Below are 16,294 nucleotides of genomic sequence, written 5' to 3'. Positions count from 1 at the left end.
ACAAATATGTTTCGATAAAATATCTTGGATATCATTTCTATTTTTAGCCAATATACAGTGCTCTGTAAAAACATACAATTAAAAAATCGGCATAGTAGGCTTCGGCTACTGAATGGTGTAATAAATTCTTGGACCAAAGTCTCAGCATGAAGTTATGTCAGACCCAACCATTTTCGTGACTCTCTGTGAATCTATATCTCACGAACCATTCAAATAATAACAAAATGTATTAGAATCAAAACTAACCTGTCATTTTCAACTATAGATAGCGATTATGCACTGAAACTTCGGAAAGAAATACCCCACTCCGAATCTGCACAAGATTGAAAAACTTCAGGAAACACAGAAAATTTCAAAGGCACTCTGGAAAAGTAATCAATTGAAGGTGATGAAAAATAAATACAAATCTGGCTGTATAACAAAACAAAGCCTTGAAATCTAGAATTTTCTTGATTAGGATTAAGAAAATATTGCGACAGCTTAGTTGATCATTTCAATTTTAAAATTATTGGTACACTATTAAAACCCCCATCGTGACATCGTTCGTTGAATCATCGCCAGATCATCAAGGTTAACGAAGAGTTGAGTTCCACGTTTCTTCATCGGAAATTTGTCTCTGCAGCAAAAATTTTCCGTGACAATCAATCCCAGTTCCTTGTGGAAAAAAGCTTCTCTAAGTCCTATGCACGAACGCATTGTGGATACTCACCGCAGGATGATGACAGGTTCGTCGTGTCAACATAAAACACTCCTCTGGCCGGGTATTTATAGGCAAATATTCCAGGCACAGAGCATGTGGAGTTGGAACACTCAGGCTTAGGAGGAACACCGAAGAACCTGTGGACAAAGTTGAAAGTGATTACGAGTCGTTTACACTCGAAAAAGTCCAGCTCATATTACTATCCCAGATACAAACCAGGCCCACTTCCTGCCAATTAAATTGCAGCCAGAATCCTCAAATGAGTAGGTCAAGTAGTCGACGGATTTGCCATGTGAACAAGACAAATTTGTCAGTGAACCTGTCGAATCATTCAAGAATATTTCCGCGCTAATTCCAGATATATTCGCGTTGATACAGCACACAGTGTAACTCACATCCAGGCTGGTGAATCCCGCCATTATAGTAAAAATCGTCGTTTCCCAAAGGCCGGATGATGCCCAGATCCGAGGTGTGAAATACCTGAAGAAAGTCAGCGTCCGTCTTGCAAACTCTGTTCGAGCACGGACTGGTCAAGAAACCTGGTCCTGCTGGGTCCAGGGCAATAATCTGAGGAATCGTCCCAATCTTATTACTCTGCAACTCCTTCCCTGCAAATCCAACCACGTGTGCGCCCAGACTGTGCCCAACCATGAGCATATTCTTCAAGGCAATACCATAGTCCCTTATAAGTTTAGCGATGAACCTGTTGACCAATTCAAACAGTGTTAAGTATAGTTCTCGGAGGGTGCAATTGCGTAGTTATAGAATCATTTAGGAATAAACTAACATTCTTTAGACAAAATAAACAAAATCGAGGTTAGAAAACTACTCAGCAAAGAGTCGATAAATTCCCAATGCTGATTGGTCTTCACTTCACGATAGGGTTTCCCACAGTTATCTATTATAATACCTTTACAAACGATTTGAAACTCATTTGGAAAGACTTTGACTTGCAAATCACAAATGTCAAGGGGCGAGAAATAATCAAATTGAAAACTGAAGTTGATTAAGTTGAGATCTGAGTTGGTCTGGTATTGCAAGTCTAGGATAAGCCACGAATGAATTCGGTTTCGGGCAGTGTTTGATTCTCGCTAGAAAAATATACTGACCATCAGAGTATTTCGAAAAACATTTGCAACCAAAATATTTTCATCCATATAAAATAATTAATTACGTACTGCGCGATGTTCGCTCCGACTTCGTAGGCGTTCTCGATAGATTTGGGGTAGCTCAAATACTGGGTAAGCGAAATCCCTCCGGAACATGCTCCTTCTTTCCAATCAACAGCAATCATGTTAACGTCGTACTAGATATAAGACAGTTCAACATATGGTGGTCACTGTAAGTTCACTCCCTTAATTTCTTGTCTAGTATCGTAACGCTATTAATTGACTTTTTCGAACAACCTTTTTAAGCCAAGCTTGACTTAGATTTTGGTAGCGCGAGTTGTTCGCTTCGGAAGTGAACCCGTGAACTAGAAAAACTACCGGTAAATCACTTTCCACTGGTAACCTGTTGGACTCCAAATCGACGGTCACACCGTTCGATAGGTTGTTTCTGTAGAATGAAGTTCACAACGGTATAAATTATCGAGGAACTGAGAGTCAATAGTCAGCTTGCGTGGGATGAATGCCTGAATTCTAAATTCTTCCTCTAAGATCGCTAAAATCATTCGGATTTCGATCATTCGATTCTTAGCCCTGTGCCAAGTATACAACATTCTTATGGCTTACGTTTTGCTTATGATCAAATGCTATTTATACGACTCGTTGCAAGGGCAGCAATGTAGATCAATGAAAGACAGTGTTTCACTTAAAATGTACTAAAATGATATTGCATGATAGATTTCAACTGAATATTTTCCAGAATGAGGAAGTTGGTTCAGAAGCCTGGGAATTAGATAGACAAAAATTAATATTACTAAGACTAAGGGGTTCCTCTATGGCGTCCATATACAGTCTTTGCCTGCAGTGTCGTAACTTCCATGATTGTCACACGGTGATAAAATTGTGAAGAAAAGTGAGTACACTTTTGTTGATCTTCAAGTACACGCTATTGTAACCCCTGCCTTTGACTTTTGATACCCTACCTGTTATAAATGATATAGTTGATTTGGTTTGCCCCCAAAACGCATGAGGGGAATATTTCTGATATCAGCTCAGTAATGTTGCTCTGGCAGAGAATACCTTCAGCAAAAAAGAGTTTTTTGAAAAACAATGTTTAATACGAAACTTGGCGAAAGTAAGAAATCATTAAGTAAAATGTCAAAAAATAAAACCTGATCAGTGTTTTGAAAGTCACTACCCAACAAGTGTTCCATTGACCGACTTACCGTTTAGAATGTAGCCGAAAACAGTGATCGCGCATACAACGCCACATTCTGAAGCTCTGAATAGTGCCATACTTGAGGCATGTGGTGATAGATATCATAGAATAGTCGTTTTATAGTACCTACCTACTTATATAAAGGCATCTTTGACGAGGTGCACGTCATAAAAATAACTATTTAAGTGTGTATTTCCTGGCTAACAGTTATAATCATCGTGTTACAAATTTTTATTTCGCATATCTCATTACCTTGCATAACATCATGTCACAGTTTCAAATTTCGTAATTGATATATTGCGTCACGATAATACAACGTGCGCACAACTAATATAACGCATAGCGCTAAGCCTAGTGGCGCACTGAAACTATTAGCCATATCTACACGACAATATTGTAAGAGCCTGATTAGAATTTGTAATTATCGAGATACGGAGTTCATTTTCTTTGTAGAATAAACTCGAATCGATGTTCACTTGGCTGGGAAATTCTTTCCAAAAGGTAAGAAAACATTGGTTCTACAAAATTCAGTTGGATACTGATCGAGGAGTGTTTTTTGAAACGCAAAAATAAGACTTGTATAACTTCTCGATTATTCAATTTCTCTTCACGGAATTCGTTTCCGTTTTGTTACAGTCAATCGACTATAACACGTGGTAGTTACAATAAGAACGTAAAGTTTTTCAACTTCGAGTCAGCAGTGTTGATCTTAACACGAATTGGTAAGTTTCACGAGAATAATTGGTTTCATGCAAAATAAACAACATAACTAGTCACAGTAATAATTTCATTTGGTGGATACTGATTCAATTCGTATAACATAGTGAAAGAAAGTGGTATTCATGAGTTTCGTAGTCATAAGTTCAGAACTGACTAAAAATGTACAAATTAATCATAATTATTACTCTACTTTAAATTGTTATGATGAACAGCAGAGCTAGTAGTCTTGCGGAGCTCGGTTTGACAATCTATAGGATCTTCGACCCAACTGGATCTTGTGGTAAAACCGTTTTAAAAAGATCATGATTTTGATCCTAGAAAATTCTCTGTACTTCGAAGTTATCAATGTCTACTAAAAGTAATTTATACATAAGAACGAGTAATGAATGAATTAGTATAAAACGTGCTGATAACTCCAGAAACAGTACCTCTGGTGCGAAAACCTTTCGCCAAGTACGTTGAAAATGTGTCCTCATTCTTTATCGAATGAGAATCAACTCACATACCATTGCCAAGTACATGTCTGTTGAATCACAATGAGAGCATGTTCGAAACTTGACACGTGGTTTCCACATCTCTCTGAAATCACACTGGGGTCAGACTAACCCTAAGCGTATCCAACAAAAAATAATAAGAGAATGAAAATGAGAAAGAATATAACTCAGGAATTATAAAAGTCCAGAAATCAGACATGTCCTTGGCTGTAGTATGCAGTTTGATTCTTTTTTATATCGGATGGTAACACATTTTCAACGCACTTGGCGAATTGTTTTCGCCCCAGAGCTGCTTTTGGGGGAAATCATCATTAGTATATTGTCGTAGTATAACATACTATAATGATACTATTCTAAACCTAGAATAAGTAGTTGGTATACACTCACACCTAAACACTTGTACAAAATATTGTGCATATTGAATAAACTATGACTTGGACATTGTGGCTATGAGTTTGTGATTTTTCTCTTCCACCTCTCTGAACATCCACTGCAATATTCATGTTAATCTGTCAAGCGTCGTGATTCGTTGTTCGCGGCGGTAATGGAAAATGAGCAATGGATTCCTTCATCAAAAGACGTCGATAATAAGATTTCAAATTGTTTAAACCTCTTTTCAAAGTAGTCCACATTGAAATTGAAACAAGGCCAGAGAGGTGAGCATTTCTGTTTTGCCATTTCTGAAGCTGTGAACCATTTTCGTCTCGAAATCAATTAACGGGACATTTTCCGAACTGATTGGACACCCAGGAATTCGTAAACGGAGCAAGAAGAGCATAAGAACATCAGGAGAGAAATGGCGGATGGATTCTTCGTTTTTCGGCTGTAACTCTTCATAGAATGATATCAGCGTATTGGGACTGCGCCCTATCGATTTTTCTCGCAAAATTACGTCGATATAGTGCGCCAAAGAATTGATTCCGGCACTTTCAAAATCGCGAAAATTTTCGCCAAAAATGGAAAGGGGTTAGCCTTACTTTTTTTTCGGGCAGAAAACTTTTGGTCTCAGATTCGATTTAAATGACCCTTATCTGATCAATTGGACCCTCAGGAACTCAGAAATCGCAGCGGAAAGAGCGTAGGACCAACAGGAGAGAAATGGCGAGCGAAAAAGCACCTGCTGGAAAATGTCGAAAATTCAGGTCCTGGTTTTTTGGCTGTATCTTCTGATGCGTTCATCGCAGCGTATTGGGACTGCGCCCAATCGATTTTTCTCGCAAAATTACGTCGATATAGTGCGCCAAAGAATTGATTCCAGCACTTTTCAAAATCGCGAAAATTTTCGCCAAAAATGGAAAGGGGTTAGCCTTACTTTTTTTTCGGGCAAAAAACTTTTGGTCTCAGATTCGATTTAAATGACCCTTATCTGATCTATTGGACCCTCAGGAACTCAGAAATCGCAGCGAAAAGAGCGTAGGACCAACAGGAGAGAAATGGCGAGCGAAAAAGCACCTGCTGAAAAATGTCGAAAATTGAGGTTCTGGTTTTTTGGCTGTATCTTCTGATGCGTTCATCGCAGCGTATTGGCACTGCGCCCTATCGATTTTTCTCGCAAAATTACGTCGATATAGTGCGCCAAAGAATTGATTCCGGCACTTTTCAAAATCGCGAAAATTTTCGCCAAAAATGGAAAGGGGTTAGCCTTACTTTTTTTTTGGGCAAAAAACTTTTGGTCTTAGATTCGATTTGAATGACCCTTATCTGATCAATTTGACCCTCAGGAACTCAGAAATCGCAGCAAAAAGAGCGTAGCACCAACAGGAGAGAAATGGCGAAAGAAAAAGCACCTGCTGAAGAATGTCGAAAATTCAGGTTCTGGTTTTTTGGCTGTATCTTCTGATGCGTTAATCGCAGCGTATTGGGACTGCGCCCAATCGATTTTTCTTGCAAAATTACGTCGATATAGTGCGCCAAAGATCTGATTCCAGCACTTGTCGAAATCGCGAAAATTTTCGCCAAAAATGGAAAGGGGTTACTTTTTTTTCGGGCAAAAAACTTTTGGTCTCAGATTCGATTTAAATGACCCTTATCTGATCTATTGGACCCTCAGGAACTCAGAAATCGCAGCGAAAAGAGCGTAGGACCAACAGGAGAGAAATGGCGAGCGAAAAAGCACCTGCTGAAAAATGTCGAAAATTGAGGTTCTGGTTTTTTGGCTGTATCTTCTGATGCGTTCATCGCAGCGTATTGGGACTGCGCCCAATCGATTTTTCTCGCAAAATTACGTCGATATAGTGCGCCAAAGAATTGATTCCAGCGCTTTTCAAAATCGCGAAAATTTTTGCCAAAAATGGAAAGGGGTTAGCCTTACTTTTTTTTCGGGCAGAAAACTTTTGGTCTCAGATTCGATTTAACTGACCCTTATCTGATCAATTGGACCCTCAGGAACTCAGAAATCGCAGCGGAAAGAGCGTAGGACCAACAGCGGAGAAACTCAGACGACTAGAGCACAAGCTGAAAAATGGCAAAAATCTAGGTTCAGGTTAAGTGGCTGTTACTTCTGATCCGTTGATCGGAGCTTATCAGGACTGCGCCCAGTCGATTTCCCTTACAAACCTAGGTTTGCAAAGTACTACAAAGAATTTATTCCAGCATTTTTCAAAATCGCGAAGCTTTTCGCAAAAAAAACACAATGGGTTCAGTTCAGTTCAGCTCAGTTTATTCAAATATGTCTTAAATTTAATACATGTGTTTCTGTGTCTCATTGTTGTGGCATGTTCATCCTACATAAATTTCGCGACATGTGTCTAGGGGCGAGGGGGTAAGGATTGGTATGCCTTTGTTTCCGAGAATTGTGAGGGGATTCAATACCATTTTCAATTTTTTTTGTATTGGTGTGTGTTATGTGTGCATTGCGGGTGTTACTGAATTAATTATTCTTGTTATTCCTCTTTCGGTTTCTTGTATTGGTGCTCTCAGTTCATCGTAGTATTTCATGCCTTCGTTGATCAGCCAAAGTGCCATGTGTTTTTTAAAAGTTGTCATTGTCATTATTTTTCATTCAACTGGTAGGTCATTGTATAATTCATTTGTTTTTATTTTTTCTCGATGATTTCCATATGTTGTATGTGTTGGCTCGATCTGTAGGGTTCTTACTGTCATGGCTCTTGTTTGTTGTCCGTGTTTCCTTTTCATTTCTTCAATTTCGCTTGGCTTTCTATGTAGTCTGATAGCTATTTCTTTCAGGTATTGCTGTCGTAGGTCTAGTATTCTTTATTCTTTGTAAAGCTTGTCAGGTGGATATTTGCGGTTCAGGTTCAATATGATCTTGATCAGAGCTTCCTGAGACTGTGCAAGATGATGACTATGTTTTCTATAAGCGCTTCCCCATGCAGTGATACCGTATCGTATTATGGAATGCACAAGTGCATGGTAGATTTCTTTTTTCGCGTTCTTGTTCAGTTTTTGACTCATGATCATCAGTGGGTTGAATAGTTTTCTCAGCTTTCTTACGGTCTGTGATGTGTGTGTACTCCATTTCATGTTGTCGTCCATGAGTATTCTCAGATATTTTTGTTCTTTGACTCTTATCATTGAGTCACATTGACAGTTGGAGCTCGCTCATGCGCATTTGTGTAACTGAATCTTTTCGTACTCTAAATCTTGTTCTTCTGATTTCTTGGATCCATATGCCACGTAGGTTGTCTTCTTTGTGTTGAGAGAGAGAAGTCGTTCATTGAGGTGTTTCTGGATCTTGTTGATATCTTGCGTTGCCATTAAATATACTTCTTCCGATGTTTTTGCTCTTGTCATCAATGCTGTATCGTCAGCGTGTGATATTATTTTGGATTGTGTATGTAGCCTTAGTATATCGTCGTAGTAAAGAGTAAACAGTAGTGATGATAGGATGGCATGAAAAAAAACGCCGATTCCTATCTTTTTAGACCCCTAAACCCATGTGGAGCGTTATAGGGCCCATTTTAGTGATTTTCAGTATTTTGACGATATCTCGGTCAATTTTCATGCTAGAAAAACATGTTTTTTTTCAAATTGTAGGATTTATTAAGCTCTACAAATTGGTCTTATTGAAAAAAATTTGGCCCAAAATTCGAATGTTTATAGCCTTTTGAAAATTTAAAAACCCGATATTTTAAAAACGAAGCCTTACTCATCTCCAAAAAAAAAATATTCTCACACTCGAAAAAAAATAAAAACCACATTTTTTGGTTTTTCAACCATATTCAAGCCTCCAGGTTTTTCTTGGTAACTAACTTAATACTCTGAATGCATGGTCAGCTAACGATGCTGCCATTTTGTGACAGTTGGATGATAAAAATTTTTGCTCATGTTTTCAAATGTGTGTTAAAATACACTCGAAGTTTCAAGAACCTTCGTTCTTTCTCTCCCTATCAAAAAAAAAATCGCCGACAATCACCTTTTTAGGTCTTTAAATCAGGACGCTGCGTTAAATACTACCCAACGTAGATACTTCAATTGCGACTAGCTGTAATAGTGTTTCGATTCTATGCCTACGAAAAGTCAAGATCGAGAAAGCAAAAGAAAAGTTGTTGGAATAATTACGAATATTAATGTTGTGGAATAGATCGAGCGCGTGTCGAAAAGAATCCAATTTCGAAATGAATAATTGTTCTAATTTCATATTATAAACGTATTATTGTAGATAATCTAGTTTGTCTCTTGGAAAATTATAAAATTTATAGTATGCATCACGTATAGATCATATAAGTATATTAATATCGTACATGGACCGCATATACTTTTTGGTCTCTGCATCATTATGACATCTGATCTATCATTATTTATCATCCATGTATACATACTTTTCCCGGGTACCTATTCTTTAATTAAATCACGTTTTTGCTACGAATTTTGGAAGAAATTGATTCTCATTATTAATTTCTTGAATCGCTGACGATTCGGTAACGTTATAAGTCGGTAAGTACGCACAAGCTAAATATTGATTTGGGCTTACCATTACGACGACTGTGTTACTCGGAAGGTTATTGCAGCCGACATTATGTCGTAATCGGTAACTCTCTGATGCTCTGTAATAAGTTCCCGACTCTGCCGCTGGAACACCACGGAGAGCGCAAGCGCGCGACGATTTTCGGTTGTCACACCAAAGCCCATATGGGTAACTGTCTTTACAGTCTTCAGTCAACGCATTACGTGACAAATGTCGAGAATCTGTGGCTTTATTATTGCAAGCATGGAGACTAGAGTACAAGAGTCCGATATTCATACATTTGAACCAGTATAAAAAATCCGCACAGTAAGGTTTGCGCTGGCTGACACTGAAAGGCGCTGATATCGCAAAGATCCGACGAGTGGTGGGGAAGGTTTCTCTCTGGTGGGGAGACCAGACCCAAGGATATTTCATTTCGGTCACGATCGATGTTTATATACATATATATATATATATATAGTCAATTCTTACCAAGTTCACCTCAAAACTTTACGATGAGAGCGATGCTTTGGATAAAATCTAAAACTACTAAACGACAAATTTTCGAGTATGATTTTTTCGTATGCTCCCCAATAGAGATCAGATTCCTGTACTCTAGTCTCAATGATTGCAAGATTTGGTTGGCTTTTTTAAGATTGAGCAAAAATGGCTGCATGATCAACCTCCGACCAAAAAAAGTCCAACTTGTTTGTTATTTTTTACTTTTCAGGTACGCACGTATGACAGCATCTAAACGGAAGCATTTGTAATCGAGATATCGTCTTTATCTTGATGTTCCAGACTAGAATATCATACTTGCAGGTTTGACTTATAATTCATTTGAACAATTTTTGTTTTAATATTCTCATAAATTTATTCACGGTATAGCGAAATTTTTTGATAGAAATTTCTTACAAAACATTCAATTGTTAATGAACTTTAGTAAATATAATTGATTCCTTAAACTATTGACTTAAAATACAGTTAATAAAAAAGCCTTTTCAAGTTTTCGTTGTGTTGAATTCTTACAATTACACTTACTTGCTAATTGTACTTGCTCGTATGTATCACGGTTTCTGCACGGGACGTAAGTCTGGTGCATAATAAAGTAATCATCTTTTCATTAATCTCAATTATGTCATTCTTGGCCATTTGTAACAGAATGAAAATTAGTATGTTATTGTATTATGAGAATAAGGTCGAGTGTATGTATATGTTGAGAAATTGCGGTACGGAGATATATTGAATTTTGTGGCTGCCAATATCATACAAAATGTATTCATGTAACGTATTCCTACACACTTGGAACTTTGTCTAAACCGTTAAATGATTATTATAAAAATTGACACTACATATACACCCCAAAAAGATTGTGAATTGAGCTTGCTACCCAAGAGCTATTTGCAACTCTGCAGAAAACGGCAATGTAGTAAAACTTTAAAAAATTGATTTTCACAGCCTCTGATTAAAGAAAATCCAGCATTGTATTAAGAACCACTTTTCTCTCGATCTATAGTGAATTTCTTTATCATGGATTAAATCATACTGTTCTTATGAAATAGGACTAGAAAATAAATGCGGTATAGTGGAACAGAATAAATCAATCAATTTCAAAAATGATAAATTATTATATTAGATTAAAATTCTTTTGAACCGAGTTTCAATATTAATAATACGACGAAGTATACTTCAAAAGTTATCAAAGACTCTGAAAAAATTCTACAAAAAAGAAGACTGAGTGACTACCAAAACAGTTTAGTTATTTGTCACCTATTAAAGTCAATAAGGTCACTTAGGATGCGCAGTGAAGTTGTGTAAAAATGATAACTATGAAAATCAGAAGTGAGTTAAGTAGTCTCTCATTTAAGTAAGCTTGTTGCATGCGATGTGTTCTGACTAAAATTAAGACTCAAAATTTAGTTGTTTTAGTGGAACAAATAATCTTCACTGATCCTCTAATATAGCAGCCAGTTTCTTTACTTCATCCTGATGAGCGTACATGAATGCCTTGACGTCCCACATCATTTGAACAATCTTCTCATCGCTCTTTTCATCCATCGATATTTCCTCGGACATTTGAGGATTGAATCGGAAATAAGGGACACCGATCATCGAGCACCATGATTTTGCACGATCGACAAGGCGACCATCACTTGCCGTGGCTTGATCGACCAACAGAGTTCCCAACGCACTTAAGCCTTTGGCAACTTTCGGTGTGTCCCAAAGACTTTCCGGTATGAAGACGTCAATATTCTCAAGCTTTCGTACTGGAATGAGACCAGTGCCCAGTGAGACGACAAGAGAAATGGGTTTCACTTTGTCTGTTCTTCCAACAGCTTCAAGTGCCAGATTGTACTCATTTATTTCTGTGAGAGCATCCAGTGTAGGATTATTCGCTATTAATCCTCCGTCAAGAAACTTTCCAAAAGCTCTGAAGTATGAAGGAGCTGCTCCCGTGGCTCTAGCAGCTCGCCAAACGAGCTGACGCTCTGGAGGGAGTGTTTCCATGAACTTTCCACTAGGTGGAACACCGAGCAGGGTGTTCGGAGATTCGTAATTTCTGAACAAATGCAGATCCACTGGCATTCTGTCCGCCAACACCCCAGTTATCATCAATTTTGGGTGTTTAATTTGAGCCATTACTGTTTCAGTACCGACCGCATTTTTTAAAATGGTCTCCAAGCCTTCACTGTCGTAGGGTCTGTTGCCTACGAAAGCTTTATCCTTGACATCAAAGTATATCGCTACGCATTCTTTCAAACTCTTGCCCACTGCTAGACCTAGAGCTAAAATACCACCCGTTGAAGTCCCAGCAATCCAGTCGAAACATTCAACAATTGGTTTTTTGATCACAGATTCGATTTCTAACAAGATTTGCACCAAGACCAGCCCACGAATGCCGCCACCATCAAGGCACAACAGACGTCCACCGTCAAGTTTACGCTTGCCCTCCGAAGCCTGCTTTTTTGCACTCGCAGTAGATAGAACTTGATCTAAGACTGCTCTAGAAGCTGCTGAGGAAACCTCAGGTGGCGCTTCGCCGTTGAAGTTTTCATTGTGATTGCAGCCTATGTGGCATCCTTCCATCTCAGGAGGACATCGCCGTGCTCCAACAGCATGTAACATGTAAAGAATCTTTTTTCTGTCAGCGTTATCATTTATTTGAACGAGATGCCTGGGTGTTTCCCCTTTGTGATTTGCTATGTTGACGTCCGCGCCAAATCCAATGAGTGCTTGAACTATGACTGGAACAGCGTGAACTACGGCGTGATGCAACGGAGTGTTTCCATCCTTGTCAACGATATCCACAGACGCCATTCGTGTCAGCAGAGCGACGACGCACTCTAGCTTTTTTTTCATTACCATAATGTGCAGGGCGGTTCTTCCATCAAAGTTGACAACATCGACGTCGCAATTCTGCTCTATCAAGGCGTTGATCGTTTCTTTACTGGTGGACCAGTGTAACGGAGTTCCACCGTATTTCATTTCATCCGAATTTAGGGCATCCGGCTTTTCGCGTAGGAAATCACCCACGTAACCAGGAGTTGTTGGTTTGCTCTCAACTGGAGGAATATTAACATCAGCCCCGATTAAAAGCAGAGCCTTAACAGACTCTGGTTTATTGGCATGGCAGGCAACGTGCAAAGGTGTGTGTCCACTACTGTTTCTGGCATTGAGGCTGTTTTGCGCACTTGGACCAAGGGCCATAATTATCTCTGCACTTGCATGCACCGCGTAATGATAGACAGTGTTTGCGTTGTGGTCCAAATGGTCCAGGGAACTCTTAGCTGCCATAAGCAACTGAACCATCTTTAAGTTGTTTGCTTGTATTGCGATTTGGAGAGGCGACACTCCTGATGTCTGATCACTGGTGTTTACATGGCTATTTACGGCTGCATAGACAAAGGCGTCATAAAGTGAAAGATGTGCCGCTAAGTGAGCCAAGGTCCATGTCGGATGATTTGTCAGGAGATCACACAGCTTACCGATCCCACTCGTGCTGCACAGCTAATTGTAAAATAAAAAAAAATAAACATTCAACTTTCGTTTGATACACATTTACAAGATGGTAAAAAAATATTCCCAAGATAATGTTTATTCAAGCAGCATTATTGTTTCTTTTAAATTGGCGTTTAAATACATGTCAATGCCAAGAGTGATTAGAGAAAAACACAGAATCACATATTTTCTCTTTCCTTCATATTACTATTTTTAGTAAATGAAACTTTATGTAGGTAAAAAAATAACCAAAGATAAGGCATTCGACAAATGATGTTTGCGAAGTGAATAAGAAATAAGTATCTACATGATAAATAAATAGATCACATGAGATCACTCTTACATCTTTAGAGATTTGAACCAGGACAGGAACCTTGTCTTTGAAGACTGAGAAGAGCTTCTCTGCAGGTTCCAAAGTATTTGAGCGAAATATACTGAAAACATAGAGAGGAAAAAATTAGGTTTTAGTTAGTGCACTACAATTAGCAATACTTTCGGTATTAATACCAAACGCACCTGTAAAGCTGGTCAGGGTTCTTGGTGCAACTTCCAACCAGAACTATTTCATACTTTTCCTTCCGCTGGTTGTCCGGTCCATATAAATAGATCTTCCCTTGTCGAGACAATACTGTACGATTTTCATATTGCTCAGGTTTAACTTCTAAGACTTTGTTTGGCTTAGCATCCAGCCCTAAGATATTACGAAGAACTGCCGAATCGTTGGTCAAATTTCCCAGCCAGTCCATCTTTCTCAACAATTTTTAATGAAGAAAATTCTGTCAACAATACAATAAGAGTTTTCGTTACAGGGGTGAAGAAACAACGCTGAACAAGTACCGATTGAAGAAAGTAAGTAAGTAGGTTTGTTCTAAAGTGGAAATAAATTATTTCCGTTCAATTTGTGCTTTTTCTTTCTATTCATGTACTTGGAGATAATTTTGCCGACTATTTCGTAAAATTTATCAAATTTCTAGAATTTGTTTATTGATGTTGAATATTCAGCCATATTGAATTGACCCACTTTGTGCTTGTAGTGATTTGGATTATCCAAAATCATCAAGGTAAAGTTTGTAATGTTAATATGATAATGCATTTTTAGGAAGCACCATTATTTTGCAACTTTTTATCTGAAGTTTACTAACTTCAACCAAGTCCGCAATCGCACTTGAATTAACAATTTCAAGCTAGTAATTGTAATCAACCACCAATGTGATTTGAAAATTTCTCATACGTGAACATTCAGTTTTGTCAAAAGGTTCTGTAAAAAAAATTAGCCACAAATTAAACATTTATTTCACTTATGATTTTAATGGCAAAAAAAAGTGTTTTATAATTTGCAATGATTGCACGCTTCAGATTTAGGAACACGCAACAGCTATTTCAAAATGGTTATTTTTACCAATCCTGGTCTATGTTGAAAATACATTACTGTTGAGTAAACTTGTTGAGTTGAATCATTCAGTCGAGCTAAAAACGACCAAATCGATTTGTGGTATTTTTGGACAATCTATAATCCACTCCAATCAATATTCGGTGTTACATTACGAGCAATAAAACCAATTGATAAGCACTTGACTCAATTTCCTTAAATGATTATAATTTCAAACCTGCCTTCTATCGCTTTGTCTAGGTTACTTACTTTGTTCGCAACATCGTTTAAAATTAATTTGACTTATCAATGAATATATCAACTGTATGGAGAGTGAAAATACCAACAATATTCTTAATTAAATGCGGTTTTCTAATTACTTTGGTCGATATAAGTATTTCGTTGCTGGGTAACTTCATTCTATACCGCTTACGTTGACATTTACTTATCGTTAGTACACAATACACGTTTGCTGTACTTGACCACTCACCTTGCCTTTGAATTGTCACGGATTGTTATTTATTGGCAGCTGGCACTGCGTCAACGGTTTACTTTGGAGCTGCCTACTTCACACTGAACGTCTGAACGAGGATTTTGCGTGTCGCGTTGAGCTGACCGCTGAGTAGCGAATGTAGTGTGATTGCGTACACTGCTACAAATGAAACGTCGATCGTCGCGCATTCGCTTATATAACTTTTATGCATCAGCTTTCAGGTCTTGACCAGTCTCAACTCCTATGGTCATTGGACATATCCGTTTAGTCACTATTGCCACCATACTGGTTATTGCAAGAACAAAGTTCAACGTTTATGTCATCCAGCCATTGGCTCATATACAACGTTCCAGAGACACGTCAGAAACTAGAAATTTCAGGAAACCCCCTCATCCTTGAATTAGTTAAGCAAACGAGTTAATGTATACATAAATAATATTTGGAATACCTGTTACAGTTGATTTTTTGTCGCACCAATTTTCTATAATCTTAATATGCGAACATGACATTACCGAAATTCTTCGTCAGTTGTGCATAATTTGCACACATATTCGGTGTTGCCTCTGCATGAGTTGATGATATAATATTTCGTGAGCTCGAATAGCACTGATGGCTCGCAGGTATGAAAAAAGTAACTACATTGTCAATATTACGTTTGCGGACTATTCTTGTATCTACTTGTATATTCCTACATGAGGAGAATCCGCTGGGTTTAATGGAATTTGTTGGTGTATCGCTCTCAAAAAATTTAAAATATCTGCTGAATAGTCTTTCATTCAAATTGCTTGTTTAGATACATGCATTGATAGTTATTCGCTCTGATCAATTTTCTGCCACATCTTTTTTCGCTAATTGCAACGATTAAACATCAATTTGTGGATTTTTGGATTGAAAGGTAAATTTCATTCAATTTATTAAACATCTGGGGGCATGACGGTTAAAGCTGACAAAAATGAGTTGAAGATTATGAGCGCGTTGAGAATAGGCTTATTATAAAAAATGTGAATACGAAGAAACATTAATGAACATTATCACTAATTGGTAATTACTTTATAATCAACCTATGCATGTTGAAATAATAAAATAAATATGCTTGGCTTTATAGTTTCACCTTAACTTGAGGGTCACTTGTAAATTTTTGAAAACTGAAGTTACGAAACAGTGCATTTTTTTAAAAGAATTTCGTTGTAACGTTTGTGGAAATCGCGTATTCTTTCTTCTGACGCACAAAAATGCTGCCGTCGGAAAAACCCAAGAGCTCTTGCCTAACAGTACAAAAATTAGCAGG

At 37.9% G+C, this 16,294-nt stretch overlaps 2 protein-coding genes and 1 long non-coding RNA gene across 8 annotated transcripts; 1 reads left to right on the top strand and 2 right to left on the bottom strand.

Moving 5' to 3' along the window:
- Positions 1-5: 5 nt before the first annotated feature.
- LOC124306287 (phospholipase A1-like) lies at positions 6-3,180 on the bottom strand. 3 transcript variants are annotated; one of them, XM_046766815.1, is made up of 8 exons: positions 3,033-3,180; positions 2,790-2,886; positions 2,107-2,257; positions 1,879-2,006; positions 1,096-1,403; positions 917-1,019; positions 710-837; positions 6-616 (listed from the first exon to the last, which is right to left on the bottom strand). In XM_046766815.1, the coding sequence occupies exons 1-8, from the start codon at positions 3,100-3,102 to the stop codon at positions 600-602; spliced, it is 1,002 nt and encodes a 333-aa protein (XP_046622771.1). In that variant the 5' UTR covers positions 3,103-3,180; the 3' UTR covers positions 6-599. The 3 variants fall into 3 exon arrangements, with proteins under 3 accessions (XP_046622771.1, XP_046622773.1, XP_046622772.1); XM_046766817.1 differs by lacking the exon at positions 917-1,019; XM_046766816.1 differs by lacking the exon at positions 2,790-2,886 and having other exon boundaries at positions 3,033-3,151.
- LOC124306291 (uncharacterized) lies at positions 3,146-4,685 on the top strand. Its single transcript, XR_006908572.1, has 3 exons — positions 3,146-3,526; positions 3,662-3,747; positions 3,958-4,685. It is a non-coding gene; the product is annotated as an uncharacterized LOC124306291 (long non-coding RNA).
- A 5,050-nt stretch (positions 4,686-9,735) lies between these two features.
- Positions 9,736-15,405, bottom strand: LOC124304350 (85/88 kDa calcium-independent phospholipase A2-like). Of its 4 annotated transcripts, none has more exons than XM_046762427.1 (4): positions 15,004-15,405; positions 13,661-13,920; positions 13,488-13,578; positions 9,736-13,153 (listed from the first exon to the last, which is right to left on the bottom strand). In XM_046762427.1, exons 2-4 carry the CDS (start codon positions 13,888-13,890, stop codon positions 11,090-11,092), a joined length of 2,385 nt encoding a protein of 794 aa, XP_046618383.1. In that variant the 5' UTR covers positions 13,891-13,920; positions 15,004-15,405; the 3' UTR covers positions 9,736-11,089. The 4 variants fall into 4 exon arrangements, with proteins under 4 accessions (XP_046618383.1, XP_046618384.1, XP_046618385.1 ...); XM_046762428.1 differs by lacking the exon at positions 15,004-15,405 and adding an exon at positions 14,894-14,981; XM_046762429.1 differs by lacking the exon at positions 15,004-15,405 and adding an exon at positions 14,861-14,880.
- Between the last annotated feature and the right edge of the window lie 889 nt (positions 15,406-16,294).

The sequence above is a fragment of the Neodiprion virginianus genome, chromosome 5 (genome assembly GCF_021901495.1).
Source record: "Neodiprion virginianus isolate iyNeoVirg1 chromosome 5, iyNeoVirg1.1, whole genome shotgun sequence".
Taxonomy (NCBI): Eukaryota; Metazoa; Arthropoda; class Insecta; order Hymenoptera; family Diprionidae; genus Neodiprion; species Neodiprion virginianus.
Note: the sequence above shows the minus strand (reverse complement) of the source record. Positions and strands in the feature narration are given on the sequence as shown.

What these genes read in the sequence shown, in the direction of transcription:
- LOC124304350 (XM_046762427.1), bottom strand. Translation starts at nt 13,890, where the DNA reads ATGGACTGGCTGGGAAATTTGACCAACGATTCGGCAGTTCTTCGTAAT. An exon ending in AACCCTGACCAGCTTTACAG is followed by an intron (nt 13,579 to 13,660) that starts GTGCGTTTGGTA and finishes CTATGTTTTCAG; the next exon opens with TATATTTCGCTCAAATACTT. An exon ending in TGGTTCAAATCTCTAAAGAT is followed by an intron (nt 13,154 to 13,487) that starts GTAAGAGTGATC and finishes TTTTACAATTAG; the next exon opens with CTGTGCAGCACGAGTGGGAT.
- LOC124306287 (XM_046766815.1), bottom strand. Translation starts at nt 3,102, where the DNA reads ATGGCACTATTCAGAGCTTCAGAATGTGGCGTTGTATGCGCGATCACT. An exon ending in TTTCGGCTACATTCTAAACG is followed by an intron (nt 2,887 to 3,032) that starts GTAAGTCGGTCA and finishes TTTTTGCTGAAG; the next exon opens with GTATTCTCTGCCAGAGCAAC. An exon ending in AACTATATCATTTATAACAG is followed by an intron (nt 2,258 to 2,789) that starts GTAGGGTATCAA and finishes TTCATTCTACAG; the next exon opens with AAACAACCTATCGAACGGTG.